Source organism: Zeugodacus cucurbitae, chromosome 3 (genome assembly GCF_028554725.1).
Source record: "Zeugodacus cucurbitae isolate PBARC_wt_2022May chromosome 3, idZeuCucr1.2, whole genome shotgun sequence".
Lineage (NCBI taxonomy): Eukaryota > Metazoa > Arthropoda > Insecta > Diptera > Tephritidae > Zeugodacus > Zeugodacus cucurbitae.
Window position 1 is genome coordinate 51,694,578 of NC_071668.1, and position 27,290 is coordinate 51,721,867.

The 27,290-nt window shown below is 34.6% G+C and overlaps 6 protein-coding genes across 12 annotated transcripts in view; 3 read left to right on the forward strand and 3 right to left on the reverse strand.

Moving 5' to 3' along the window:
• LOC105217068 (protein cup) overlaps window positions 1-13,867 on the reverse strand; it is a 16,430-nt gene extending 2,563 nt beyond the window's left edge. Inside the window, exons 1-7 of one of the 3 annotated variants that reach the window (XM_054226515.1) lie at window positions 13,581-13,866; window positions 13,456-13,513; window positions 13,009-13,394; window positions 11,549-12,583; window positions 10,879-11,442; window positions 9,745-10,639; window positions 6,246-7,391 (exon numbers count right to left, since the gene is read on the reverse strand). In XM_054226515.1, the coding sequence (XP_054082490.1) occupies window positions 6,246-7,391; window positions 9,745-10,639; window positions 10,879-11,442; window positions 11,549-12,583; window positions 13,009-13,191 (3,823 nt within the window). In that variant the 5' untranslated portion in view covers window positions 13,192-13,394; window positions 13,456-13,513; window positions 13,581-13,866. Of the gene's footprint in view, window positions 1-6,245; window positions 7,392-9,744; window positions 10,640-10,878; window positions 11,443-11,548; window positions 12,584-13,008; window positions 13,514-13,580 lie in introns of all 3 variants that reach the window. The other 2 variants (XM_029043374.2, XM_011191880.3) reach the window with 2 other exon arrangements.
• Window positions 2,361-3,647, forward strand: LOC105217067 (serine protease inhibitor 27A). The gene has a single exon (XM_011191879.3). The coding sequence runs from the start codon at window positions 2,507-2,509 to the stop codon at window positions 3,581-3,583; it is 1,077 nt and encodes a 358-aa protein (XP_011190181.1). The 5' UTR covers window positions 2,361-2,506; the 3' UTR covers window positions 3,584-3,647.
• Window positions 13,868-15,356: 1,489 nt separating the features above from the next.
• On the forward strand, window positions 15,357-18,961 carry LOC105217073 (U1 small nuclear ribonucleoprotein 70 kDa). The gene is made up of 2 exons (XM_011191893.3): window positions 15,357-15,556; window positions 15,621-18,961. Exon 2 carries the CDS (start codon window positions 15,672-15,674, stop codon window positions 16,968-16,970), a length of 1,299 nt encoding a protein of 432 aa, XP_011190195.1. The 5' UTR covers window positions 15,357-15,556; window positions 15,621-15,671; the 3' UTR covers window positions 16,971-18,961.
• Window positions 18,962-19,563: 602 nt separating this feature from the next.
• LOC105217074 (oxygen-dependent coproporphyrinogen-III oxidase) lies at window positions 19,564-21,381 on the reverse strand. Its single transcript, XM_011191894.3, has 2 exons — window positions 21,097-21,381; window positions 19,564-20,999 (listed from the first exon to the last, which is right to left on the reverse strand). The coding sequence occupies exon 2, from the start codon at window positions 20,988-20,990 to the stop codon at window positions 19,827-19,829; it is 1,164 nt and encodes a 387-aa protein (XP_011190196.1). The 5' UTR covers window positions 20,991-20,999; window positions 21,097-21,381; the 3' UTR covers window positions 19,564-19,826.
• A 456-nt stretch (window positions 21,382-21,837) lies between these two features.
• LOC105217076 (uncharacterized) lies at window positions 21,838-25,099 on the forward strand. Of its 5 annotated transcripts, none has more exons than XM_029043373.2 (5): window positions 21,838-21,974; window positions 22,438-22,910; window positions 22,982-24,109; window positions 24,169-24,563; window positions 24,630-25,099. In XM_029043373.2, exons 2-5 carry the CDS (start codon window positions 22,586-22,588, stop codon window positions 24,885-24,887), a joined length of 2,106 nt encoding a protein of 701 aa, XP_028899206.1. In that variant the 5' UTR covers window positions 21,838-21,974; window positions 22,438-22,585; the 3' UTR covers window positions 24,888-25,099. The 5 variants fall into 5 exon arrangements, with proteins under 5 accessions (XP_028899206.1, XP_011190198.1, XP_011190200.1 ...); XM_011191896.3 differs by having other exon boundaries at window positions 21,857-22,182; XM_011191898.3 differs by having other exon boundaries at window positions 21,858-22,076.
• LOC105217075 (hydroxymethylglutaryl-CoA lyase, mitochondrial) lies at window positions 25,013-26,683 on the reverse strand. The gene is made up of 3 exons (XM_011191895.3): window positions 26,525-26,683; window positions 25,781-26,459; window positions 25,013-25,404 (listed from the first exon to the last, which is right to left on the reverse strand). Exons 1-3 carry the CDS (start codon window positions 26,585-26,587, stop codon window positions 25,163-25,165), a joined length of 984 nt encoding a protein of 327 aa, XP_011190197.1. The 5' UTR covers window positions 26,588-26,683; the 3' UTR covers window positions 25,013-25,162.
• Window positions 26,684-27,290: the final 607 nt, after the last annotated feature.

Consider the following 27,290-nt stretch of genomic DNA (forward strand, 5'->3'; position numbering starts at 1 on the left):
ATAACACCTGCATCAATGCATATGTAAGTGCGCGCATCGGCTGCTGTTAACACAAACTTCAACGTTCGATATCTCGTAAACGGAGCGAGATATCAATTTTTTTTATAAAATAAAAAGTGTTTATTTTGGGCTAATTTACCTAAAAGTGAATTCAAATCTTGGCGCCCCAGAAACTAAAATCTCCCCAAAATTACGATGAAGTGCTGAGTTTTTCATGTTCGATATCAGGGGCATTGAAAAGTTATAGCCCGATCTCGACAATTTTTCCACAAGGGATACCTCAGCTCAAATGTAGTATTTGTGTACAGTATTATTCTGCTATCTTCATTGGTCGAGTAGTTCCTGAGGTATGGGTTTTGACCCATAAATAGGCGAAGCCACGCCAATTTTCCATTTTGTAAAAAAATCTGAGAACTGCTTCTATCTGCCATTTCTTCTTTGTCGAGTAGTTCCTGCTTATCCTTATCTGTCCGGACGGACAGACAAACATCCAGACATTTAACTCGCCACGCCATCCGGATTATTTTGATATATGTACCGTTATGTGCACAAAACTATAATACTCTCTTAGCAACATAGTTTCAAGAGTATAAAAAACGTTAATGAATTTATATGTTTCCTATGGTTGTTCTTATTATTTCGAACTCGTCTGTATGCACATACAGTGTGCGACAAAACTAAATCACGGAATCCACCTTGTCGGTATTTATATGAATGGGCATTGAATGATTTAATTTTTTTTTTTTCATTTTTAGACCAATTAGTCTTCTTTTTAAATTAGTAAACATTAAACAAATTAACTTTTTAAAACAGAAGATACAATTTTTTTTATGAAAAATTCAAAAATTTTGGTGCGACAAAACTAAAGCACATGGCTGTGATTTTTAATTTTACTCATTAATTTTTTGGCTAACTGTTTTTAATGAATAGCAACTTTTCGAATTGTGTTGTTATTCGGTAAATAGAAAAAAAATAGTGTATTTTAAGTTGCAATTCGTTATTTAATGAGGTTGGTTGTATACCAAAGTGAAAAGTTGTTCAATGGCTCGAAATTAGTATTCTGCTCATTTTAGAGAAAAATATTTTAAATTTTTTTTAAACTGAGAATCGGTTATGACTATTCTAAAAGAATTTAGAATGATTCATATTATTTTTCCCGAATATTAAGCTGATTTTGCACATCAGACTCTTTAGTTACATTGCATAGAGGTGGAATGGCGTGGAAAATAACCGAATTAGAGCATTCAAGCAATAAAAAAACAACCATTTTATAGCTGCAACATCTATTGCAAGGTAATTACGGTTAAATATATTACAGAAATCCATACAAGGTCGAGCTGTGCACGGCGGCTTTTCACGCTACAGGAGTCCAAATCTGCCGTAAATTTCTTTAAAGAACAGACTAGCGTGACTGAATTTTGCGAGGATGTACATAATTTGCACGATTACAAAATGTCGACTATACTTTTTTCTGACAAATCCAAGTTCAATATGAAAGGTTCGGACGGATGGAAGCTGGTACGCAAGCCGCAGGGTCAACGCCTCAATCTACGTTATACAGCAGGCACGATGATACGCAGTGTACAAGTGTGGGGCTGTTTTTCTCTTCATGGAATAGGGTCAAATCATCATAATAATGGTATAATGGACAGATTTAAGCATAAAAATATTATTTAATATATTATAGTGCTGCATGCTGAAGAAGAAATGCCTCTAAAATGGATATATCCACACGACAGCTACCCGCAACACAATGTTATTTGTGAAAAACAATGGTTTGTTGATAACAAGAATGAGGTTTTGAAGTGGCTCGCACTAGCGCCTAATCTAAATCACATAAAAAAGCTATGGCAAGTTTTAGATCCAAGAATTAATCGTGAAAATTGTAAAATAAGGTCGCTATATTCATACAAGTAAAGTAGGCATGAAAATGTATTACCAGCGACATATTAAATTAATATATTGAGTCCATTACTCGTCGATGTGCAGTTGTATTGATAAATAAGGGATACGCAACCAAATATTAAAATATAAAAACCATTTCGTACTTTTGGTTTGTCGCACAAAAATGTTGGAATTTTTCATATAAAAAATTTTATCTTATTTTTTAACAAGTTAATTCGTTTAATGTTTACTAATTTAAAAAGAAGACTAATTGGTCTAAAAATGAAAAAAAAAAAATCAAATCATTCAATGCCCATTTTCATGATTTTATTCATATAAATACCGACAAGGTGGATTCCGTGCTTTAGTTTTGTCGCACACTGTACATATGTATATATGGGTTTTTAGCGTTTAAATATATTACTTGGAAAACGAAGACACCAGAGATAACCTCAGCAATAGTCTACAAATTATTGACGCGGTGCACTTCGTAGTGATCAGTTCGAATACGCGAAACTTGTGAAACAGACTAGAATTAAAATCAAAAAACGAAAATATTGAATTGATAGTGGCACATATAGTAGAAAAAAAAGTTATCGTATTAAATACATGCATTTGAAAAATGCAGGCATTGAAAAAAGCATACAAACTTGAAAGGCACTTTCCATTGAAAGTGTTATTTCTTTTGGTTTCTACAACATTGACTTACGGACAAGATGTTGAATTTTGTCAAAGCGTGGATTTCAAAGTTTGCTCATGGTATATTCTAAGCACAACGCAAATATTACAAAATGCGACAGATAACATTATTGTTTCGCCAAGCAATATACAAGCACTATTGCAGCGACCTCAGGCCATTGGTTTACGATTTGGAATGGGGGAGGAACAAGAAGGACAACCAGAAAACAAAAACCCCTTTGTTGGAGTAAACGCAATTTTTACCGAATCAAAAGAAAACCTAAATAATATCGATTATTTAGAAATGTTTTATAATTGTTCAATTCAAGAGAAATCTACCAAAAATCCGCTAATTTCAACTTTGGACGATATAACTATAAGCTTCGACGGCATAGAAAATTTGAAAGTATTGGTTTTAAATATATTCAGTTTTAAGGAGACTTTACAGATAAATTTCAAATATACACTAAATATCACGTATTATACCAGACCGGATAGTATAATAGTACCAGCGGTGGAAACGACGGAAAATTTGAGATATCACGATTCGCAAATTTTGGATGCTAAAATATTAGAATTACCTTACAGTAATGGATTTTCAATGTATATACTTCTACCGCATACCAAACAAGGTGTTAACGAAATGATCAATAATCTCGGCTACGAACAGCTTAAGCGTATCGAATGGATGATGGAAGAACGGCGTGTGAATGTAGTATTGCCCACATTCAGAACTTCTTATATGATGAATATGAGAGAGCATATTCAAGAGATCTCTGAACATCGCTTTGATGTTGATTTTTCGACAACATTCAATGTTGAAACAAATAAAACTAACTTTTACCAATTCACAGCTCTTCAATTCAACGGAAGCGGCGAAGCTGTAGAGGAAGACTATAGTAAAACTCGATCAAATAAGTATGTCAAATTCCATGTAGATCGACCTTTTCTTTTTTATATTGCGGAAAAGGATAGGATTGTATGCATAGGCAAAGTTGTAAATCCAATGCAATACAAGTAGATACTCGTTTTAATAATGGTCCAATGTGTGTACAATGGATGAGCAAATAAAAAATGTAAATGTATGAGATTGTTGAAAATAATTCCAAAAATATATAGAAAATATACATCATACTAAATCTCGTTTTATGTTAAAATATAAAAGTAATTACATCTTGCAGTGTCCGAAATTTCATTTTTAATTATTCTATGCAAAATATTGCTTTTGTTGTTGCAATATAGACACTGTTTCGTCATCTAAAGGTGAGATGCTACGGCAAAGTTAAGCCATAGGAAAGGTTATCAAAATTAGCAAAGGCTCAAGCAAAATTTCGGCGAATATTGATAAAGTTCTACATGTTCAATAACAAGATTTTGTCGACATTATTGCATTCTTATGTATATTTTTTAACAAGAGAGCAAAGATAACCAGAAGAGAGGCGTCGATTGAATACGGATGGAAAATTGATGGGAATGAAACTGCACAATTAATTTTTTATACTCTCGCAAAAAGTTGCAATGAGAGTAGTTTAGTTTTGTTTATATAACGGTTGGTTGTAAGTCATAAAACTAAACGAGTTAGACATAGGGTTCTATATAGCAAAGTGATCAGTAGGACGTGTAAAGTTGAAATCCGGAAGTCTCCGCAGTTCTCCGCAGAGTGGAATTGTCAATATCGGTTTCTCAAAAAAATGTATACTAAAGTGGTTATACAAAAATTGTTCAAAAACATAAAAATAATTGTTTTATTTTAAAATAAAGTGAACTATATAAATAAGTAAAGATAAAAGAGTTATTAAAAAAAATTCATGAGAAAAGTGCTTAGTTTATTTATAATAATTTAATTTGTGCCTATAAACAACATCCTGTAATTAATGAACCAGGATACATAGGACTTTGAAATTTTTATCACATCATATTTGAGTCTAATCTATGTATATCTGTACTAAAAAAATTTTGCCTCCGCCCATTTTAATTTGGGCATGAGAGGGTTAAGTAAGGAAAATCACCAAAAATTTTAAATATCATGGTAAAGACGGCACAGAAGGGTCACATTGAAATTTGTTTACAAGATTTGAAGTGGGTCAAAACCCAGAAAATACTCGACCAATTTCAACGAAATTCGTTTCGAACCATTTTCTTGGCAACCCAATTCTATAGTTTGAAAATGGGCGAAATCGATTCACAGCAACGTTTACTTCCCATATACCATAATTTTGAGGTCCAACTGATTAATTTACTTTACAATATATAAGTTAAGCACCAGTGAAGATATCGGAACAAAACTTTGCACAAATACTGTGTATTTCTAGTGTAACATAGCCAGTATAAAAAACAATTCATGACCTCAGAGCCTTTGTTTAATTTTTTGTCGAAATTATCGGTAAATCTCTCAGATATTCCAAAGAAATCCAAAGGAAATGTGTTTCTTTTATGATTTTATATGGCAGATTCCAAACTTAAGATCACCATCTCCAATATTTTGGAAGTTGTTGCATTGTATTACTAAACGTAGTATAATACTACGTTCGACCCAACATTGAAAACCTCTTAAAAACACAATTAGTGGATTGTGGAACCAAAGTCGTTCTGACCGACATTTTGTGTTTTCGATGCGTTTTCATTGACAATTCACAAATTTATTTGTTTGTTTACATTGGAGCATTTTTATACTCCCGCAACGTGTTGCTAAGAAAGTATCAAAGTTTTGTTCTCATGTTGTTTGTAAGTCATAAAACTAAACGATATAGGGTTATAAATATCAAAATCATCAGGATGACGAGACGAGTTAAAATCCGTCTGTCCATACAAGTGTTTACTGGAGTAAAATTTCAGATATATTAATGAAACTTCAAGAATTACACCATATTTCATATAATGATTTTTGTTTTCTAGTGGACTTTGTGCCCAATACACGACGAGTTGCATGTAATTTTAAAGCGCTTTTTTCTCAAAAAATTTTTGAATTTATTCTGCCCTGTACTCTAGTTATCAAAATGTCAATGAGATAATAGGGTGACATTTTTTTGTTCTTTAATCATGTAACAAATGGAGTACATTCAAAAAGGTAATGCAGCATGTGTACATATAATGTTGAAATATAAAAAGTCACCATTCGAGAAAATAATAGAAAACGCTCTTAATAACAATAAACAAATAAATTGCGAGAGTCTCAAATGTTCGGTCACACGATCTTATTTTTATTTCTGTTTCTCCATTATTTTGACAAAGTAGTAGAATTTATTTACAATATCAAATTACAATTTAGAGCTGGCAAAATATGTCTTCCAATAATATCGACTAAACTAGAGCAGACATCGATTATAATGAGTGGAATGTAAGTTTTCAAGAAGTTTTCAGCGAAAACTGTGATTTCGTTTGACAGATTTTGCATGGATGGAAACACAAGTTTTCGAACGAAAACCCATTTTTTTCCAATGAAAACACGTTTTCAATGTCGGTCAGAACGTAGTATAATACTACGCTAAAAAGGGCTCAGGGATGATAAAGATTGATAAGATAATGAGTAGGTAAGTTGAGTCACTGTGCAAGAGATGTCAGCAAAATCAAACGTACCTAATATAATTCTGTAAATAGGGTTTTGTTCTATATATAGGAGTTATCGAGTGAATGAAAACATATAAATAGAACTAGTACAATAGGAAGAAATTATAAAATCTTACCACCACCAGTCGAAAGCACCGTTGGTTGTTGTTGTTGCTGTTGCTGCTGAGGCTGATGTGCGCCAAAAGCACTCTCCAATCCCACTCGACTATTATTGTTTGAATGATTTTTATTATTATTGTAATTAATATATTGACCGTGATTTCCTGTGTGATTGTCATTCGCATCTAATGATGATGAAGATTGTTGTTGTTGTTGTTGGAAATCAATGTCTGAATTATTCGATTTCATGGAACTTGATTGCACATTATTTCCACCATTCGTAAATTTGCTCGGAAAGGAACGTCGTCGTGAAATCGCCTGCATGCTATTGGCATTACCATAGCTCGTACTGCGATAGACGCCAGCGCCATTATGATATGATTGTGATTTGGATGGATGGAAACCATTAGTGAAGGCATTTTTAGATGACACAACATCCACAGCGTCGACCATGCCATTCGAATCGTTGAAAAGATTTTGCAATGCTTGCAGTCTGCGATTGCCACTACCGACACTTGTACGATTGGCATGACTACTACCGTTATTGGCGGTAGCTGCTGCTGCTGTACCGCTCGGCATACGCATATTTTGATTTGGTAGCTGTGAGTGCTGCTGCTGATGCTGTTGCTGCTTATTTACTGTAGCTGCAGCTGCAGCAGCAGCCGCCGTAGCTACTGCATTCAATTGCAATATCTTTTGCATTCCTAATATATTCGATTGTTGCTCCTCAAATTTTCGCTTTGCCAATGCGTTTTGCATTATTAATTTGGTGTGATTTTGTAGTTCTTCCGTGGTCATCGGTTGCAATGCAAATGGGTTACGTTGATTATTATTGTTATGTTGTTGTTGTTGTTGCTGCTGCTGCTGCTGCTGCTGCTGCTGCTGCTGTTGTTGTGCCGCCAAGGTTTGCTGCACTATTGCCAAATTTTGCAAATTTTGCAACTGACTTAGCATCATGCTATTGGAAAACGAATCAAATGGATGAATTTGGGAATTGTTAAATGTTGGCTGCTGCTGATTCTGAGTATGCAGAAATTGCGTTTGCAATCCATGTGTCTGCTGTGTCGAGGTGAATGTGAGTACTGCAGTAATGGCTTCGCGATCACGCTGAGGCAAACGAGGATTAGAAAGCTGAACAAGTAGGCCGTGCTTGGAGATTTCGCCTGTAATTAAAATAAAAAAAAACATTACATTGCTGATTTTTCGTATTGCGTATGCACCTTAGGGTACAATAGAGGAATTTGTGTATTCTTAAATGTTTAAAATTACAAAAACTCTCGAACATTTTATTTAGGCTAATTTCCATAGTATTATTCCAAATTATTCCGATTTAGAGAAACTATATTATTTTCTAATTGTTCAGAACAAGCGAAACGATCATAGTATATATAGTTAATAAATTACATATTATTAATTATATTAAAATGATCAGGATTCGGAAGTCTGTCTGTTCTTCAGTCCCTCGTGCAACAGATAACTTCAGTACAAATTAAGATATATTGACTTGTTCCACAGGTTCCTTGGGACCATGGGAGGATTGCTATTGAAAATTAAATCGGACCATTACCACGCCCACAAAATGACTAAAACCGAAAACCTATAAAGCGTCATAATCAAGCCAATAAATAGTTATAAAAGATCGCCCTAGGAAGGGGCATGTTTTAGGAAAGTGGGCGTGACCCGCCCCCTAATAAGTTTTATGTACATATCTCGTAAACTACTAAAGCTATATAAACCAAACTTTTTACAGTCACTTCCTTTACGTACTCCTTTACACAAACCATAGAAATAGGTGAAATAGCATAATAACCACTCCCACCTCTCATACAAAGGGTATGTTTAAAATTACTAACAGTGCGTAACTCACTAACGGAAAACATCAGAACCACTTAGTTATACTGAAGAAATGGAAAATGTGCGTGGCGCCGCCCTCTTATGGGTCAAAAACCATACCTCAGAAACTGCTTGACCGATTACAGTGAAATTCGGTATATCATATTTTATTAACACCCTGATGACACAGACAGATGGACGAAACCGGTTCACAACTAAGCCTACTTCCCATATAACACAATTTTGAATTCCATCTGATTCCTTCACATTATAATGTATACATAAGGAACCGATGAAGATAGCGGAATAAAACTTTACACAAATGCTGTACTTGTAACATCACTTGTGGAAAAATTGTCGGGATCCGACTATAACTTTTCAAGGCCCCGGATATCGAACATGAAGAACTCAGTGAATAAGGGTAATTTTTCACCGAAAATATCGGTAAACCTCTGATATTTTAATGAAATTCAGAGGAAATCATTTTCTTCTAATAGTGTGTCCAGGGTCATAACTTCGTCTAGCTCCCATATACCTAATTATAGAATTTTCAAAAATACGATGAGCTTAATAGCTTATAAGTCGGTTAATATGTGAAATATCTTGGCCAAATTAGGTGATATAGTGTACTTTGGTGGTAAAAATGAGTGACATTGGTTCCGGAATTACCTCAGCCCCCATATACTAATATTATAAAGAGGAAATGTTTGTTTTTTTGTTTGTTTGTCTCGAATAGGCTCCGAAACTACTGAACCGATTTGAAAAATTCTTTCACCGTTGGAAAGCTATACTATCCCTGAGTGACATAGGCTACATTTATTTAAAAAAAAAAATGGTTCCTTACCAAAACTCCGATAATGTAAAAAAAATACCAAAAAACTTTCTTTAATCGCGAATGCTGCGAAAACGATTGAAGATATAACAAAGTGATGTACTACAATTTTGTAGAACTTATCATTAAGATCGCTTCAAAACCTTTATATAACTTTTTGAATTATTAGATTCTGACATTCCATTCAAAAGATATCACGAGTTAAAAATTTTGACATTTTTCGGCGGCTGCGTTGTAGAGTTGTAGGGTCAATCAGGCACGGAGGTACGGGAGGGGGTTAAGATCACTCGCGCGGTTGATTCCCTACTGAATGGTCCTGTGCGGAATTAAAAAAAATTGTCGCTTGATAATATTATAATATAAAAATGAATTGCTGTTCGCTTGTGCCGCAAAAACGAGAACGGCCAAACCGAGTCTTGAAATATTCGTGAAAGGCCAGAAAAAGATTAGAAAGTGAGTAAATATGGAAAAATTGCGAGGAAGATAATAATAAGAGAATTTTATTCGAGTTGACAAGAAAAATAAGAAAAGAGAAAACAAAAAAATAATATTTTGAAGGTTATTATTGTTGCTTTGTTAAAATATTTTTGTTATGGTTCAATTGTATAAGGTTGTGTCGATAGCCCAAAACAATTTGTAACAAATAAGGAAAGGCTAGGCTTCCCTTACTTGTTATATATAAATGTTTTGGAATTATATATTTAGAATTTCGTTAATTATTTTAAATTATTGGGCACAATTTATATAAAACTGGATTTTAAAATTTTCCTTTGCACAATAAAATGCAAGATGTATATAAAAAGTTTTAAAATCTCTCAATAAAGAATTAAAATTCTCAAATCGCAACTTACCTTTAGCTAAGCCCAGTAAAAGATATTGAGCTTCGGGACGGCTTAAGGTAGCTTTCATGTGTAAATTTGCTAGCAAAAGTTGTTGTTGTTGATATTGCTGCTGTTTAAATATAAAATTAGAAATATTCTCATTACAAAATTGATTTTGCGTTTGTTGTTGGTTGATTGCTGAATTTTGTCCATCCCCCTTGCCATTCAACTTCATTGTGTTTGTTGTTGATTGTTTGTTTTGCACATTTTTATTGTTATTATTATTATTATTGCTTTGCAATTTACCTAGCAATTGTTTGAAATTTTCAGAATTTTGTAATAATATATTATTATTTGCGTCCTGCGTATTATCTTGGTTGTGTTTGTGACTGAAATTTTTGTATTTATAGTTTTTATTTTCCACGTGAATATTGCTGTTATTTTGAGGGCGTTCTGTCAAGGAATTACGGCGCCATTTCGCCTCCAACTCATCCACCAGTGGGATATCGCCCAAATTGACATTTGTATTTAATGCTGCCTTTTGCTGTTGTTTCTGTTTTTGTTGTTGTTGTTGCTGCTGGTGCTGATCGGTTGATTGCTGTACATTCAAGGCGTGCTTGAAAAACTCATTCAACGATGTTGATGACCCATTTCTTTCAATACGCTCGTGCGACTTTTTGTCACCTGGCGCAAAAAATGGTATAAATCTTGAGCGACCACTTGAATTATGCCCATTACTCTCACTACCGCCACCGTATTGACGTTGCTGCAGCTGTTGTTGTTGTTGTTGTATTGATTTGTTTGAACCTGCTGAGAACTGATCATACTGAAAGGAAATTGATTTTCGTTCTTCTTGCGCATCAACACCGTCTAGCGAATTGCCTTTAACACCGTTCGATTCACTCTTGTTCTTGTTCTTTATACCCTGTTCAACGAAAATATGTGTGCGACTATTAATCATGAAATAATTTTGGCATTTGGCTTCATATAATTAACCTAAAATAATTGATTAATTACAGCAAAAAAGTGGCAAAAATGAATGTTTCGAAATTTTTGAAAATTTATATATTATTGTATACAACAGAGTTTATAATATTTTAACGATACTGTTGATTGTTTAATTTATCAATTATATAATAGTTTAGTCATACACATTTAACTCACCATATTTGCATTTTCGTTACGATTCTCTTTGGCTTCATCATTCTCATTCAAAAGCTCATCGTCGCTATGGTCTGTTTTATTGCCCAACTGTTCCTCATCATCATCAAAACCGCATAATTCAATGGTATCTAAACGCGAAGTAGGTCCACAACTAAACCATTCAGGTTCCTCATTTTTGTAACGATGGTGTTCGTTGTCCTCTCTGACGCGATCTTTAGAATTTTTAACAACCAAATAACCTGATGTTAAACGCTTTACATAATTGGCATTGCCATTGGTATTGGCCGACGACGTGGCTGCACGATCCGTATTCTTGTTATGACCTGTTAGTGCAGTTAATGCCGGCCGAATTGCAGGTTTATCATGGCGTATATTATCAACCTTACTTGTCTCAAAGAGCTTAAGGAGCCTAAGCTTACTTGAAATATCATTGTTAGATTGCTTATTATTGTTGGCGTCTTTTTCGTAGGACTGAGGATTGTCGGAGGCAACAGAATTTGCCCATTTAACTTTGGGTAATCTTCCACTGCCAATACGACGTTGATTTGTAATTATAGCAGAATCCTATGAGCGGTGAAACAAATACAAGTCAAGTAAAATACAGTACAGAAACAAATTTCATTTTTTTGGCTCGTAATATATAATACTCAAATAAAAGTTGCCATCTTACCTTAAGTTCTGGCTGTGGTGGTTGACTTTTAATAATCGATTCATCCAAAATGTTTTTATTTTTGAAAAATGCGGGCATCATGTCATTACCACGCGCCCATTGTTGTTTTCGGCCACTCGTATTTTCCTCGTGATTCATAGACTTCCAAATATTGAGTCTACGTAGACGCGCCTCTAATTCGATAACATCGCAATCCACAATATTTGGCACACTGTGTTTTATTGAAGGATGCTTATTGTGAGAGTGTAATATGTTTGATAAATCATTGCGTATATGAAGCAAATTTGCTCGACTATAGTGTAGAGGACAATTTGATTTTTCCAACGACTTTGATTTGCAGAGATTTGAATCATCCGTACGTTGACTAATTATGGGTGCTGATTTAGAAATCGAAAGCATTTTGGGTTTACGTTGTGGTTGTGGAGTTAGTTGTCTTTGTTTCATTATTAATGGCTCTTTCTCATCGTCAGTTTCACTCAAAGGACTAACCTGTTCGCTAATGAGTGCTAAATCACAACTGACTACCGAACAAGACAAGGTCTGTTGGTTGTAAGGTGTGGAGGAACATGCTTGTACCATGTGCAATGGGATTCCTTCATCATCGTGCTGATGATGATTGTAGTTATGTGTGTCAGACTTGAAAAATCGCTTTGATTTACTTCCAGCGCAAATATCATTAGGCAATGTCACATTTACTGTTGAAATTGAATGCTCTTTCGAAATTGTAGGTGGTGGCAAGGGTATTGCGGTAGCATAAACAGGTGAATTAGGTTTTATACATTTATCAACTAGACGTTGGACTCTTGCAGAACGTGCTTCGGTAACGGTAAGTTCTTTGGCGCACATTTCAAATGCCGATCGATACTCAACTACAGCAAGGGTCGGTGGTGGCGCTTCTGTTGCAGTCGTTGATTCACTTTGAATCATTGGAATTTTGAGGGTTTCATCATCATTCGGCAAAGGAGCTGCTTCCGCTAATACTTTTAAAATACTTGAATGAGGCATTGCCTCGTTGGCCTTTTCTAGCGGTTGCATCTGATGGCGAAAAAGTGATTTGTACAAATACATGTTACGTGAATTAAAATTTTTGTTACACTGTATAGAATTACACTAAATGTCAATATTTCTCTGTATAATAAGGATTTATATTTAAATTTATAATTGCCAAAAAATGTTCTAAAAATTTTTTCGTGACACTGCGTACAGAAAAAGTCGTATGTTAGTAGTGAAAACAAATTTGATTACGGTGAACAAAATTTTTTTGTTTCTACGCTTAGAAAAGTAAAAATGTGAAAGTAAAATATGAATTTACTAATACCAAAAATATTTTGAATGTCAATAGAAACTAATTAAACTACTTTTAACTTAAACACGTTTATAATAACTAGTAATATACCCAATAATTGCTAATACTAACTAATAAAAATTGCATTCTGCTGAATTATATCAAATATTCTTACCTTAGAAGAAACCGTTCGATCATCTTCATGATCAATTACTAGTTCTTTTGTATTTCCCACTGCCAACATATCATCGTTACTGCCATCACTAGAGAATTTCTCTACTACGCAAATTTCGTTCGCTTCCCTTACTTCTCCGCAATCTTCTTCCAATATTTTTATTGCAACTTTTGCATCTTGCATAATTTTAAATTGCAATACGGAATTGTGTTTTACATCTTCAGCATATTTTGTGGAGATCTTCTCTTGAACTGGTGTTGGCGGTGGTGGTGGTGGGATTTCAAAGGTTTTCCTTACAGGAGTATGAGTAATATTTTCAGTATCCTCTGCTACTTCCACGGATTCTTTCAGCACTTCATCCGTAGTCTCTTCTACAATATGAATCTCTGGAACGTTTTTCGTAAATTCAGAGTCATTGTTTTCGAGTTTGTTCATAACATGCGTTACTTGAGTATCCATATATGACGGCTCAGTCATGGCTGTTACTATGAGCTTTTGCTAGATACTTATAAAAACAGTTAAACAATTTTGACTTTGAATTAACGTTATTTTCATATATGTAATGTATTTACCTTAAACAATCGTAATATATTATGTAGAACGATGGTAACCAATTCAAAATGTAATTTAGACTAGTCACGTATTATTCAATACAAATAAACTCATAAAAAACTTTAGCAATAATAAAATTTGAAAAAAAAATCACAATAAATGAATACTTAGAAAATTATTTAACTGCAAATTGCACAAAGGATCAAAAAATCACTTATCCATCAGTTTTTCCTGCTTCCAGAAAAAATCCGTTCGTCATCAAAACGAAACGTCAAGGCGAATTTACAATTATACCGTTGCCGCAGATTTTGCTTTTGTATCCCGCGCCAGCAGGTTGATCGCATTCTTATTGGAATTTAACTGTTAAATTCCCATATTTACAATTTCAAGTGCTGCTACAACACTCAAAAGTGTGGCCATTAAGTAGTTCAATACAGTTTAAATAACCTAATTAATATTTTATACTATTTTATTTAATATTTCATACCATATTATTATTATTTCAAATTAATTTATTAATTTATTTGTCGCTGCATTCGTATATAAAGTTTTTTTAACTTAGAAATACAAATTAACAAAAATAGTGACGTATTCGATTCATCTTTTCTCTGCATGCTTTTTCCGGGTGCTGCAAGTTTGCCAAAATATACACATATTCAAGGAATAACAAAGTTAGAGAGTTGAATTTTGTACGCGGGAGGAATTAGATACTAGCTATCTTTGGGCGCTGCTCGCCTGTCAAAAATTTTACAAAAAGTCAAAAAGCAACAACAAAGATATCTAGTTGAATTCGTGCTGGAGAGTATGCGAATACCTCATTAAAATTGCAATCGTCGCTTGCTGTGTGCTACCAAGTTTTGTTTTACACATTTTAGAACCATTTTACTATTGTGAACGGCTCAAAGGACAAATTACTGTCAAAATAATGAAAATTGTTGTACACAAATTTGAAATTGAAAAGGGCAGGCGAAGATAAATCGTCAGTATTTTTGTATTGAATTTATTGAATAAAAAACTTTAATAAAAATTAAATTTGTTGTAGAAAACGTTAGACATAGACGGTGGTTGAAGAGTTCAGTGCGACCAAGTATATACAATTCGATTTCAGTGCTGCCAGTTTGTATGGAAATTAGGAAAGTTTGTTCGATTGGCTTGTCTATAGCAGTTAGCCAATCGATGACAGCTACTATCATTAAACGGTATAATCGCTATCTCCAATGAAACAATTGGAATGGCTCAAATGATAAATTGTTGCCCAGCAAGTCATGCCTTTCAAAGAGATTAAGACATAAAAATGGTACGTTATATAAATCGTAAGGCATGAACCCTACGCGAATCTAAGGAATTACCATAAAGTTTAAGTGCGCGGTTTATAGTATTTCTCGACTTTCACCGACATCTAATTTTATTGGGAATGTTTGGATAGAGAATTTCTCGCAATCAAGTGATTGATTCTCTGATCAAGTGAGTATGCGGATACCTCGTTAAAAATTCTATCGCCGCTTGAGTTAGTGCTACCAAAGTATGTATTACTATTCACAATGGTAAAAATAGCTGGAATGACAAATTATTGTCAAAAAAAAAGACAATGAAAATATATATTTTTTATTGCTTATAATTTGAAATAAATTATTATTAATTAAAAGAAACTTAAGGCGGGCGACGGAATTTGAAACTAAGGGTTAAACAATATTATTGCTCTGTATTGTTAGACGAAATAAAAATTGGCATGTTTGAACACGGTTTTTCTGAGGGATGCATTGAAAATACGGCATGCTTGATTGTAACGCAGTCATTCAAAATGCAACCCTTTGGTGTAAACGTCAAGCTTCCAGTTGTACGCCATTTGTTAAAAAAATCTGCTGAAGCAAAAATACCATCTAGTACAGAATTTCATAAAATCTGTGGAAACAGGATAAATTAAAAGTGGATTTATAACATCGTTATTGCAAAACGTTGCGACTGTGTTTTTAATTTTACTGCATGGAAGTTTAAGGCAAGGTTCCTCATTAATAGCTAAAAATAGCGAAATTAATTTTTTAACCTCATTTCGTATTTAGGTTTGTATTGTTGGACTCTTCGTTGGACTACGAAACAAGGTAATAGACAAAATGACACAATATCTACCGCCGAATCTTTTGGCTCTATTTGCCGCACGTGATCCAATACCATATATGCCGCCAGTGGATAAGTTACCACATGAAAAGAAGTCTCGTGGCTACCTTGGTATTGGAGGTTTTCTTAGTGAGTTCGAAGATCCAAAAGATACCCCGCCGGCAAAGCGTGTTGAGACTCGCCAAGAAAGATTAGACCGTCGGCGTAGAGAAAAGGCCGAACAAGTTGCCTATAAATTGGAACGAGAGATCGCACTATGGGATCCTCAAGAGATAAAAAACTCGACGGAGGATCCTTTTCGTACGTTGTTTATAGCACGTATAAATTATGATACATCTGAATCGAAACTGAGACGTGAGTTTGAAATATATGGACCCATTAAGAAAATAGTTATGATATCTGACCAGGAATCAAGTAAACCAAAAGGTTATGCGTTTATCGAATATGAACACGAAAGAGATATGCATGCTGCATACAAACATGCTGATGGTAAGAAAATCGATGGTAAACGAGTATTGGTTGATGTTGAGCGCGCACGCACTGTAAAAGGATGGTTGCCACGACGCTTAGGTGGTGGCTTAGGAGGAACACGACGAGGTGGTAATGATGTTAATATTAAGCACTCTGGTAGGGAGGATAACGAAAGAGAACGAGAAAGATATCGTCTAGAGCGGGAACGTGAGGATCGCGAAAGTGCACGACTTGTCGAACGTAATCGTTTCGGAGGTGGTGATGCCGTAAGGCGACGCTCACGGTCTAGAGAAAGAATCCGAGAACGTGAAAGGGAGCGTTCAAGACGTTCGCGCAGCAAATCTCGTGAGCGTAGGCGACGACGTGCAGGTAGTCGTGAACGTGAATATGATGAATTCGAAAAACGGGATAGACGCGAAAAAGAACGTGAACGTGAGCGTGAGCGCGACAGGGATAAGAAGAAGAGACGCTCAAAGTCAAGGGAGCGAGATTCATCCAGGGAGAGGCGTGATAAGAAACGTGAACGTGAACGTCGTGACAAGGAGCGTGATCGTGGAGATCGTGATGTTAAAGAACGTAAACCTGATTTCCGTGATATTGACATAAAGATCAAGGAGGAACCAATAGACGACGGTTATCCAACTTATCCCATGAATTCTTATCAAACGACTGGTATAAAACGAGAAAGCGATGATGACGAGCATGAAGAAAAATTCCGGCCACCACAAGATATGTTCAGCGTTCCACCTCCCTCTTTAACTGGACGTGGTGGCGGTGAGAATGGACAAAATCCCAATGATGGACAGCAATCATGGTGGCGTTGAGGTTAAACTGTATATTACAAACTGGATAGTATACTTTTTGTTCCACTTTCAATATTTGAACACAACTCTTTCGATTTAGCGTTTGAACTTCATAATTATTCATGATTTTCAAAGAAATTTTTAAATATTGACAGTAAATGCGAATCTATTTGTTGGCACTAACTAAACAAGATAAACTCTGCTGATTTTAATTAATTATACATAGTACAAACGCTTAAGTCGTAATAGTTTAAAAATATCAAGGCAAACAATATTTGAAATTCCAATATACACAGTAGCAATTCGTACTTGTTGAGTGAAAATATTATTACCCATTATGTATAAAATAGCCATTTTTAGTCAAAAACTCTTGAGATTTTTAATGTAACGTTTCATACGAACTATTTCTATTTCGCTAGAAACACATCCATAATTTCCATTAAGTGCTATGTTTGGATGTTAAAAATTTAAATAAGATATAAATATTCTTGATTAGTGTGCAAAATGACAGGTACACTGTTAGATATTTGAATTTAAAATTTTGTTTGCTACTTTAATTGTAATAATTTATATTAATATGTAATTTAAACATATAAAACAAAATAATCGCAACCCTAATGTAAGGATGAACAACCAAAATGCAAAGAGTAAGTAAAAAATAATTGGAGACTGAATTGTGTTTACTTGCGGTAACGCGTATCCAATTGTTTTGGAATACCACATTTGGGAGAAACCATACTGTGCAGATCAAAACCTGAGCTGTGGTTGTGTGTATATGCAATAAAACGCTTCCGGACGTCTTCATGTACGTAAGGTTTGGAGAGTTAGTGAGTAATTTGTTTCGAGTTAGTCACTCCTATGCGGGTACATGGGACGATTGATTCAAACTAGTAATGACAACTAATTTGAATAATTTACACGCAATTCTTTGTTTTATATTGCCCACTTCCTACATTGTTGTATACTATTTATGTTCATTCCGTAATAGTATTGAAAGTAACTCGCCATTTTAATTCTCTTTTCTCTTCTTCCAGTTTGAGTACAATTTATTCCAAACTAAGAATTTTTAAGCTAATGCTTTACGCATTAGGGGAAAGTATGTAATATAATGAACGGGTAAAATTTTAGATTGATTAAATTCTTTCAATTTAAATTTACAAAAAACAAAAATAATAATAATCATTTCAAAATGACATGTTAAGAAAAACATAAATCAAAAACACTGCTGGCAAAGGTAATATTTGAGTATGCAAGAAATACTAATGATTTTCCCATTTTAGGGGATCGAATGTACACCTTGTTCAAAGACTCCCCAAGCTTGCGGAAGCGGTTAGCACAATTAGAGACCCCATGTATGTATGTAGGTATGATATAATGTAAGTTAATCCAGTTCAAATGAGATGGTAATCTCAGTAAGTGGAGTTGCAAATTTTCTGTCACTTCATGTGACAAAGTTCCAGCTGGTCAATAGGGTACTTGTTAAAACAACATAGTGGCTAACAAAATGTATATGCAAAATAATGTTCCGCTCTCTAATAACAATAAAAACTCGCAAATTTAAACATATTGCACCGTTGGAGTGTTCTAAATGAAAATATTTATTTGTCGTAAATTCAAATCTTATCTAAATAACATTGTGTTAATAAGTACCTTTAATGATATTGCAAATATTTTGTTGGTCACTATAGACAATAAGTGTTTGATAAAACAATGAGTAATGCGAATAATTTGTGCGTTGGTAAGCGCGCGTGTCGTTCCTTGATTATCTTCGCTAATGTTTTTCTGGCGTTTTAAAGTAATCGCTATGACTTGGTAATCATAGTTGATTCTTACGTAGCAAATTACCGTTAAGATTTCTCGATCAAATATTTATATTTGGTTCTTGTAAGTAGTATTGGGTCTTATAGCATTAATTTCATTATTTCAATTTTGTGGGTTTTGGCAACATTTGTAAAGGTACCCACCAGAATTCAATATTTTTCCATATTTGTGTAGTGAAAAAAATATACGTGTATATATTTTTACTATTTATTACTTTCAGTAAGTTAATTTCGCCGACATTAGTAAGTGTGTTTCCAAAATTGTTCTATTTAGCCAAAACTAAGGGTAGAACTTGAAATAATATTTTTCACAAGTGTAATTAAGTGTTTATCTAAAAAAAAAATTAGCCAGGTTCGGAAGCCCTCGATAGTTCTCATCCACGGTTCATGGTATTTTCAACACACATTTTCGCAATACTGCTTTGCCAGTTCATTTCAAAATTTTCAGATTTTTTCGAAGGACCACTCGTTTTTCGTAAGTTCTTATATCTACTTATTGTTTCGATTATTTTAAAGATTCATTGTGCCTTATTCAAAAGCATATACTAAAAATATAATTTTTAAATGTATAAATGTCTGTTTAATTTTCGTTTATTGGCTGTGGTAATGTATGCTTTCGATAATTTATTTAGTAAAATTTCAAAATAATCCACTGTTGGCGAATAGTTAATAATTAGAAGAAAATTTGGTTAGATTTAATGAATTACCTATATTACCTATTCTTCGATGCTGCTATTTTATATTCTGCAACCAACTATATGTATATTATAGGAACTTCATGGAAAAAACATGTATTTACAATGTTACAAAACGCGCACTTTATTTTCTTTGAAATACATACAAAGCTATACAATTAACTTCTATTGTTCATATACCAACAAATACTCGTACTATATATTATATTATATGGTTCAATAATTACACCATAATATAAATTAAACGTAACAAACACTTCTATTGTAGTTTCTACATAATTTGATAGGTAAATGAAGGCCACTAACAAGTAGGATATAGTTTATCGCAGGTTTTTTTTGTAGAGTTCTGTTGTTTTTTTAATCTATTGAGCTTTTGCAATCCAGTCCTTGGGATTCTGTAGCACTTCTAAAAGTTTTCCTTCCTTGGAGTTTGGTTGCACAGTGTGCATGTATTCCCAACGCGCCGTCAACGGCAATGACATTAGTATACTTTCATAACGCGCACCTGGTGTATAGAGACCGAATTTTGTGCCCCTGTCATAGATTAAATTGAATTCCACATAACGACCGCGGCGTAAAAGTTGCCACTGACGCTCGTTATCTCCATAATCATCGTTTTTATGTTGGCGCACAAGTGGTACATATGAAGGGATTACTGAGTTCGCACAACCGGTAACAAATTTAAATGCCTCCTCCTGACTGGGTGTGTCCAAATCATCGAAAAATATACCACCAATGCCTCTACTTTCCTTTCGATGTGTAATGCGGAAGTAATCGTCACACCATTTCTTGAAGCGTGGATAATAACTTGCATCATGTTCGTCGCATGCATCTTTTAGGGTTTGGTGAAAATGTATCGCATCCTTTTCGTTCAAATAATATGGCGTTAAATCTGTGCCACCACCGAACCACCATTGTTTTTCGCCATTACTTTCAACTTCGAAATAACGATAGTTGAAATGTATCGTTGGTACATGTGGATTTCTTGGATGTATTACAGCACTTACGCCAGCAGCAAAAAATGGCAATTTTTTGCCTTCTACAAGATTCTTTCCCCTTGTACGCATTTGTTGCACAGCACCGGGCGGTAACATGCCAGTTACAACTGAAATATTAACACCTGCTTTCTCGAATACCTCACCATCTTGCAGTACGCATGTAATGCCGCCGCCTCCTTCGGTGCGATGCCAACGATCGACTTTAAATTTTTGTCCTGCGTATTCTTCGGCCTCTAAGGCACGGCATACGTCTGCTTGAATTTTCATTATCATTAACTCCATTCGAGACCGCATATCATCCTCATTTTCAAGCAGCGTATTAGTATCCGTTATTGGTTCTGCCATATAAATGGAAGTGTTTAGTTTGCGTTTTCTAGCCGCTTCCAAATGCACAAAGGAGATTGAAGCAGTAGTAGCAATGCCAACACCTACGATTAAATAGCGTACCTGTCGGCAGCTGGTACGACGTGCCGTCTGGTAGGTGGCAATAGAGGTCAATGCTTGTCTTATGCTTTTTACAAAAGCCATTGTTAAAATCTAAAATAAAATAATAAGTACTTATTCACATAAATATGTTACATTTATTTTTATTTTGTAACCTCCTTTAATAGTATTTTTCTTACTCAATACTTACAGTGCACTTTTCTGAATGCTAGAAAGTTTATTGTTGCAAGCGCTTTAGTGGACGACGTGACTGACGCAATGTAATCGTTGAACGAACTCGTCTCTTAAATGTTTGATAATCAAATGATTGTTTTTAATTTCGTTAAAATATTCAAATTCTTCTTCAAATTAATGCAATATTTAAAACTGCATTTTTAATAACACTGTTATTATCTTATCATTTGACTTTGTTAAAATATTTGTAATGTGTAATTTATTGTATTCAAGTTTTAAAAGTTATTGCCGGTGGAGCGTATGTTCCATATGTTCAATATAAACCAACGTAACAGTTTATGTTACGTAACGTAACTCAATAACCTTACGTTAAAAATTATCAAAAAAATCTTCAAACAAAAAATTAAAATGTAAATGTTCCTTAGATTAATATAACAAATTTATATCGTATAAATTAAAATAATAATTTGAAAAATACATTTTTGTGAGCTTACCATATTTAGCGTGTATGACAAGCACATATTAAAATATTGGTATATATTGCATGATAGATAAACAGTTTCATTACAATTTCTAGAATTGGTATACTTTTCATTTAATGAAATTCTTTTTCAATTACCTATTTTAAAAAATTATTTAGTATTTAAAAATATATTTAAATTATATTTTAATCATAAATTGTAAGCATCGGCTAAGAAGTGGTTAAAATGCAACTCTAATTATAAAATGCTAATGTTGGTAGCATTTCACTATTTTCGCTGAATTTGCTGTTGCCGCATTTTTCAAAACTCATTCAACGTTCACTTTCCCATGTTCATGTAATTTTGCTAGCATTTTAAATGTTTTAAATGTTACAAATATTGAACAATTTTTGTTTATTTCGTTAGTTTATCTGTGAGTTGTAAATAAGCTGAAAATAATTACAGTGAAAATATATATTTTTGAGCCGGGACTAACATAAAGAAGTTAGTGTCTGTAAAACTACAAATATTGGATGTTCGTTTTCTTTTCGACTCTACTAATTACAAATGTCTGGATTGGAAAAATTTCAAGCAAATAGCGCTTGGCGTGCAAAAGTCAAGAAATTACTTTTCATGCAACGGTAACTGCATATATATGCATGTCAATTTAATTTGTATTTATAAATATTGGAGAGCATGGAGTAAATGATCTGCTATTTTACCTGTAGATTAGCATATGTATATTAAATAGAATTTGAAATTTTTCCAAATCTTTGACTCTTTAGAAATGCAATACTCTTTTTTACTTTATTTTTTATAATCACATTAACATTGCTTATAACTTCTAATAAATAAAATAATTATATTTTATCAAAATTCCATTTCACAAAAAATAGCACGTTAACACCAAAATCTAATACTCCTGTGCAGTCTGACAGATTTAGTCTTGATCTATCTGAGGATTTACAAGTATTTGTTGAAGAAAAGACAAATTCTTGTGCAGAAAAAAACATCAATCACTCAACACAAAATACTGAAGAAAAAATGTTCGAAATAGAGAATGATGAAAACAAACCAATCAATACAAATCCGTCCGTTCAGCACAATAAATCAAAGTATACCGATTACAAAACTTTTTCCAAAGTGCCTTCATATGATGAGAGTATGTATGAAGAAGATAAGCAACAGGTGCATCAGTGGCAGCGCTCATGCGATGATAGTTTCATGGCTTTGGAAAAAATGTGTGATAAAACGGCTTCTGATCCAAACAGTACCTTGTTTCAGTATATACACAGTGATGATAAGGAGTTAATTGTAGAGGATGTGAAAAAACGTAGTGGAAATGATTTCAAAACGCCATGTAAAAAAGGTAATTTACAATTAATTTTTGAAAATATGCGCTTTGCTGATGCACATTTCACTAAATTTAATTATTTTTAGAACTTCAAGAAATCGACGAGGAGGCAAAGTCGCTTCAACGTTTACTACACGATTTGTGTGTACAAGAGCAAAAACAATTAGAAATAGACACGCCACTCAAGGGTATTGACGTCACTCAACTGGACGATATAGAAGCGCCGTCAAAATTATGGGACTCAACTATATTAGGAGAGACCACTTTACAAACATCACCTGTTAAGATGGTGGGTCTCTTGCGACCATCCACTATAATTGAGGAGTGTAGTGAAGAAGATGAATTCAATAACTCTTCGTGTGTCGATGGTGATGTTTCATCGCATGTAAGTTTCAAAAGTGCCGTAAAAGGCAGTGAGACTTCAGCTACAAGCTGCTACGATACAGCACACGAAACTACAGGTAACAGCGCTGTTAGTAAATTCTCCAATACACACGAGAAATACGTGTCGAAAGAGCCTGAGTATTTAGATGAGAGTCTGGAATTGATTCACCTTGATAAGACGCTAGAGGCACCACAGCAACAGTTAATAACTGAAGTCAATATTAGTATCGAAGATGATCTCAAAATACTACAAAATATAGAGAAACAGTCGCCAAGTTCATCAATTGATGATTCCGTAGGCGTTATTGAGTTACTATCCGATGATGAATCAGATGTTGTGATTGCAACACATACAAATGCGAATATTGCAGTTAAAGCTGAAAGAAAGTCTGAGTTTGATTTGGTTACGGACCACAATAATATAGCAGACGACGATATATACAAAAGTAAACAATTTGCCAGTGATTTGAAGCGTACCGATTTTGTAGATTTGGAAAACTCATTTGAAAATGATAAGGAGAATTGCGGTGGAGCTTTCGATGAAAGTGGCGAGCAATCATTACATTTCAATGACACTATGGAAGAGGTAGAATATATGATGAAAAAAGGCATGCAATATATGGCTTCTACGGAATCAAAAGTTGACTTGAATATACAAACTCCTGTTGTGAAAAAAATTGAAGTCGTTCCACCAACAATGACAGTAAAACCATTGAAAGAGAAGGAAAGAACATTTACCTATTCACCTAAAAAGCAGAATAGTCGGCATGCATCGCCTGCTAAAAAGGCTTTCAATGTAAAACCAACAGCAATTGTTACGGGTACAAAAGGTATGCTTGACAAACTTAGATGGTTTACAAAACTCATTAACGGTTAATTTCCATTACAGCAAAACAGCTTTTGTCTTCACCACGGCGTACACCGCAAAGCAGTGCACAAAAAACTAAACGTTTCGAAATGGATTTACGCCCAATGCCCAAATTTGAATTATTTAAAAAGCCCAACTCGGCTATACCAACGCGTATTAGAGAGCCAACTGGTGCTAAACAATTTTCGCATATTGTCAGTCCTGTTGGTGCTTATATGAAGAAGACAGCTACCACACCGTTAATGACAAATCTCAAACAACGTACGGATCGGCCTGATGTACATAATGCGACCGTTTTCCGTGAACTTGAGCAAGAAACAAAAGTTTTCCAACCGAAATTTGCATTGGCGGGAAATACGGGCACAAAGACATCTAGTTTGCCAAAAAAGGCATATATTTCGTCAGAATTCAAACACGTAAGTTAACTATTTAGCAAGCTTTGAGTTCAACTATTAGCATTATTTGTTTTTGCATACTTACAGATTGTTGACGAACGCACACCAGTCACTATTCCTGGCGGTAAGAAGATACAGAAATATCTTGAAAATGCGATGTTACCCACAGTGGTGCGACACGAAGGTAAAATGAAAATGTCGGCTAACCAAGTAAACCGCAAAGAAGCAGCAAGCAAAGCCAGCTTTGGCAATACAACGCAACGTAACAATGGTAGTTTGGCAAATTTATCCTTAATGTCGGGCGATATATCTGTGTATACAATGAAAGATGCGCGAAAATTTTAATCTGGCGGTATTACAACCATATATGCTTGTTTTAATGTCGCTTTGCAAGCAGTGGTATCGGTGTTGTGTTGGTTCAAACTTACATATTAATTATAGTTATAGTTTGCTTATACTGAACTTTGAAATTGTTTACTGAATTGAAGTTTGTCTTTATTTTTACAACTAAAATAAATGCATAGACTAGTAAAGCTAGTTTGATAAATGCAACACTATCGCAGTTTCGGTTTCAATTTAAAAGGCTAATGCCACTATTTTGCGTTGTTAACAATTCTCATTTACAATTTCTTTTGTGGCTGTGCGCCTTTCCAGGCACGATTCACTTTAGACTCGGATTGACGTCCCAATTCATTGCAAATGTACCGGCCGACCGCTATTAATTTCTCTAGATCTACGCCTGTTTCTATGCCCATACCATGCAGCATATAAACTACATCTTCAGTGGCCACATTGCCAGAGGCGCCGCGCGCATATGGACAACCGCCGAGACCCGAAACGGAGGAATCAACCACTGCTATGCCTGTAAAAAGAAATAAACAAAAATACAATGTTTAAAGCTGGCAAAAATGAAGCTTGACGCATTATTTAGTTGCATATTTCCTGAATTCGTTTCAATTATACGTTAAAACAACCATGATGTAAATATAACCGCTGAAAAATACTTAATAACGATGCGTTGACAATATTATATAAGAGCTATTCCGTGTTGGTCAAACAAATTTACGTTTTGCTAAGAACAAATTGAGTATTAAAGCCTTTTTTATTCCAGGCCTTCAAGTGTTTTTCTTAAAAATATTATCTAATGGAACTCAACATTGTTCTTAAGTATTTGTCAACGTCTGTATATTTAATTATGTACACGTATGTATGAAAAATACCTAATGCATTAAACTTACCATATTCTAATGAGACAAGAATGTTGGCTAACGCTTGTCCGTAGGTGTCATGGCAGTGTACAGCTAATTTATTTGGCGGCACCACTTTCACCACTTCATCCAACATGCTACGCATGGAACCAGGCGTACCGACGCCGATAGTGTCGCCCAATGATATCTCATAACAACCCATACTAAAGAGTGCGTCCACAATCTTTGCCACAGCACTTGGTTTCACTGCGCCCTCATAAGGACAACCAACCACAGTTGAGACGTAGCCGCGTACTTTAACATCAGCTTTTTGTGCCGCCTCTATGACCGGTCGGAAGCGCTCTATACTTTCGGCTGCGGTGCAATTTATATTTTTCATTGAAAAGGAATCGGATGCCGCACCAAAAACGGCTACTTCGGTTGCGCCAGCTTTGAGTGCGCTTTCGAAACCTTTTAAATTAGGTGTCAGCACTGGATAACTAATTCCACTTTTCTTTTGTATGCTCCGCAACACTTCTGCATTGTCGCCCATTTGTGGTACCCATTTTGGACTTACGAAGGAGGTGGCCTCGATTGTGCGAAGACCTGTCTCGGACAATTGGTCGATTAGTGAAATCTTAACCGAGGCGGGTAGTATTTTCGGCTCATTCTGTAGACCATCTCTTGGTCCAACCTCGACAATACGCACAGCTGTGGATGTACTGTTGCTCTATAACAAATTGAGTTGATATTATAGTAATTTGTGTACAACAAGTATAGTCACTATTTGCTCACCGTTGTAATTGTGCGAAACGTTGTATTTGCACCTCGTTTTAATAAAGTTTTCAGAGTGAACATCTTGTCAATTCTACTAATTTTATATAAATACTTGCTTATATATGCACATATATGTATGTATACATATATTTTGGTTATCAAAAACAACTGGTCGCTGATCAGCAATTCATTCCTTAAGCAGCATCAGCTGTTTGTAGTATTACTAATGTCTGCTTTTAGGCGTAAATAAATTTATTTATTGCAGGTATAATCATAATTAATTATGAGAAGATATCACTTATATTTCTTTCATTTATATAGTGTTGCTCTCTAGCAAACAGTTTCTGTGGAATTTGAATTTCTATGCTTAGGGCAGATCCTACGTTTCATTGGTGTGAGGACTGCCATTATAAATAGTACCAACCCTAAAAACTATTTATGGAATACTTACCTGATTACAACAACAAAAAATTGCAAAAGCCTTTCAGACTTTTAGTTGTTGTAAAGGTTACCCAAATCTGCCTGGACCGGCAAGCCTAAATTAATTGTTACCGAAGTCATCTAACGGGAGGCCCAGGAAACTAGTTGTTTCGATAGGGTCGTACCAGAGGGCAAGGGATGTTAGATGAGTTGGGTTTAGGAGGCATGTAAGTGGTGGTCTTTGGAAACAGGAGTTATGTTGAGCATGTCATGGTCTAGTCTGAATAAGCCTCCTACAATATCCAGAACAGTTTTAATGACTCTTCTGTGATTGGCGTTCAGTGCTTCTCCAAAGTCAGTCGCA

Coding starts and splice junctions, on each gene's coding strand:
- LOC105217076 (XM_011191896.3), top strand. CDS start 22,109: ATGTCTGGATTGGAAAAATTTCAAGCAAATAGCGCTTGGCGTGCAAAA. Junction 22,183..22,437: donor AAATTACTTTTCATGCAACG/GTAACTGCATAT, acceptor CACAAAAAATAG/CACGTTAACACCAAAATCTA. Junction 24,564..24,629: donor TTTCGTCAGAATTCAAACAC/GTAAGTTAACTA, acceptor GCATACTTACAG/ATTGTTGACGAACGCACACC.
- LOC105217074 (XM_011191894.3), bottom strand. CDS start 20,990: ATGGCTTTTGTAAAAAGCATAAGACAAGCATTGACCTCTATTGCCACC.
- LOC105217075 (XM_011191895.3), bottom strand. CDS start 26,587: ATGTTCACTCTGAAAACTTTATTAAAACGAGGTGCAAATACAACGTTT. Junction 26,460..26,524: donor CGTTTCGCACAATTACAACG/GTGAGCAAATAG, acceptor AATTTGTTATAG/AGCAACAGTACATCCACAGC. Junction 25,405..25,780: donor TCTTGTCTCATTAGAATATG/GTAAGTTTAATG, acceptor TTCTTTTTACAG/GCATAGCAGTGGTTGATTCC.
- LOC105217067 (XM_011191879.3), top strand. CDS start 2,507: ATGCAGGCATTGAAAAAAGCATACAAACTTGAAAGGCACTTTCCATTG.
- LOC105217073 (XM_011191893.3), top strand. CDS start 15,672: ATGACACAATATCTACCGCCGAATCTTTTGGCTCTATTTGCCGCACGT.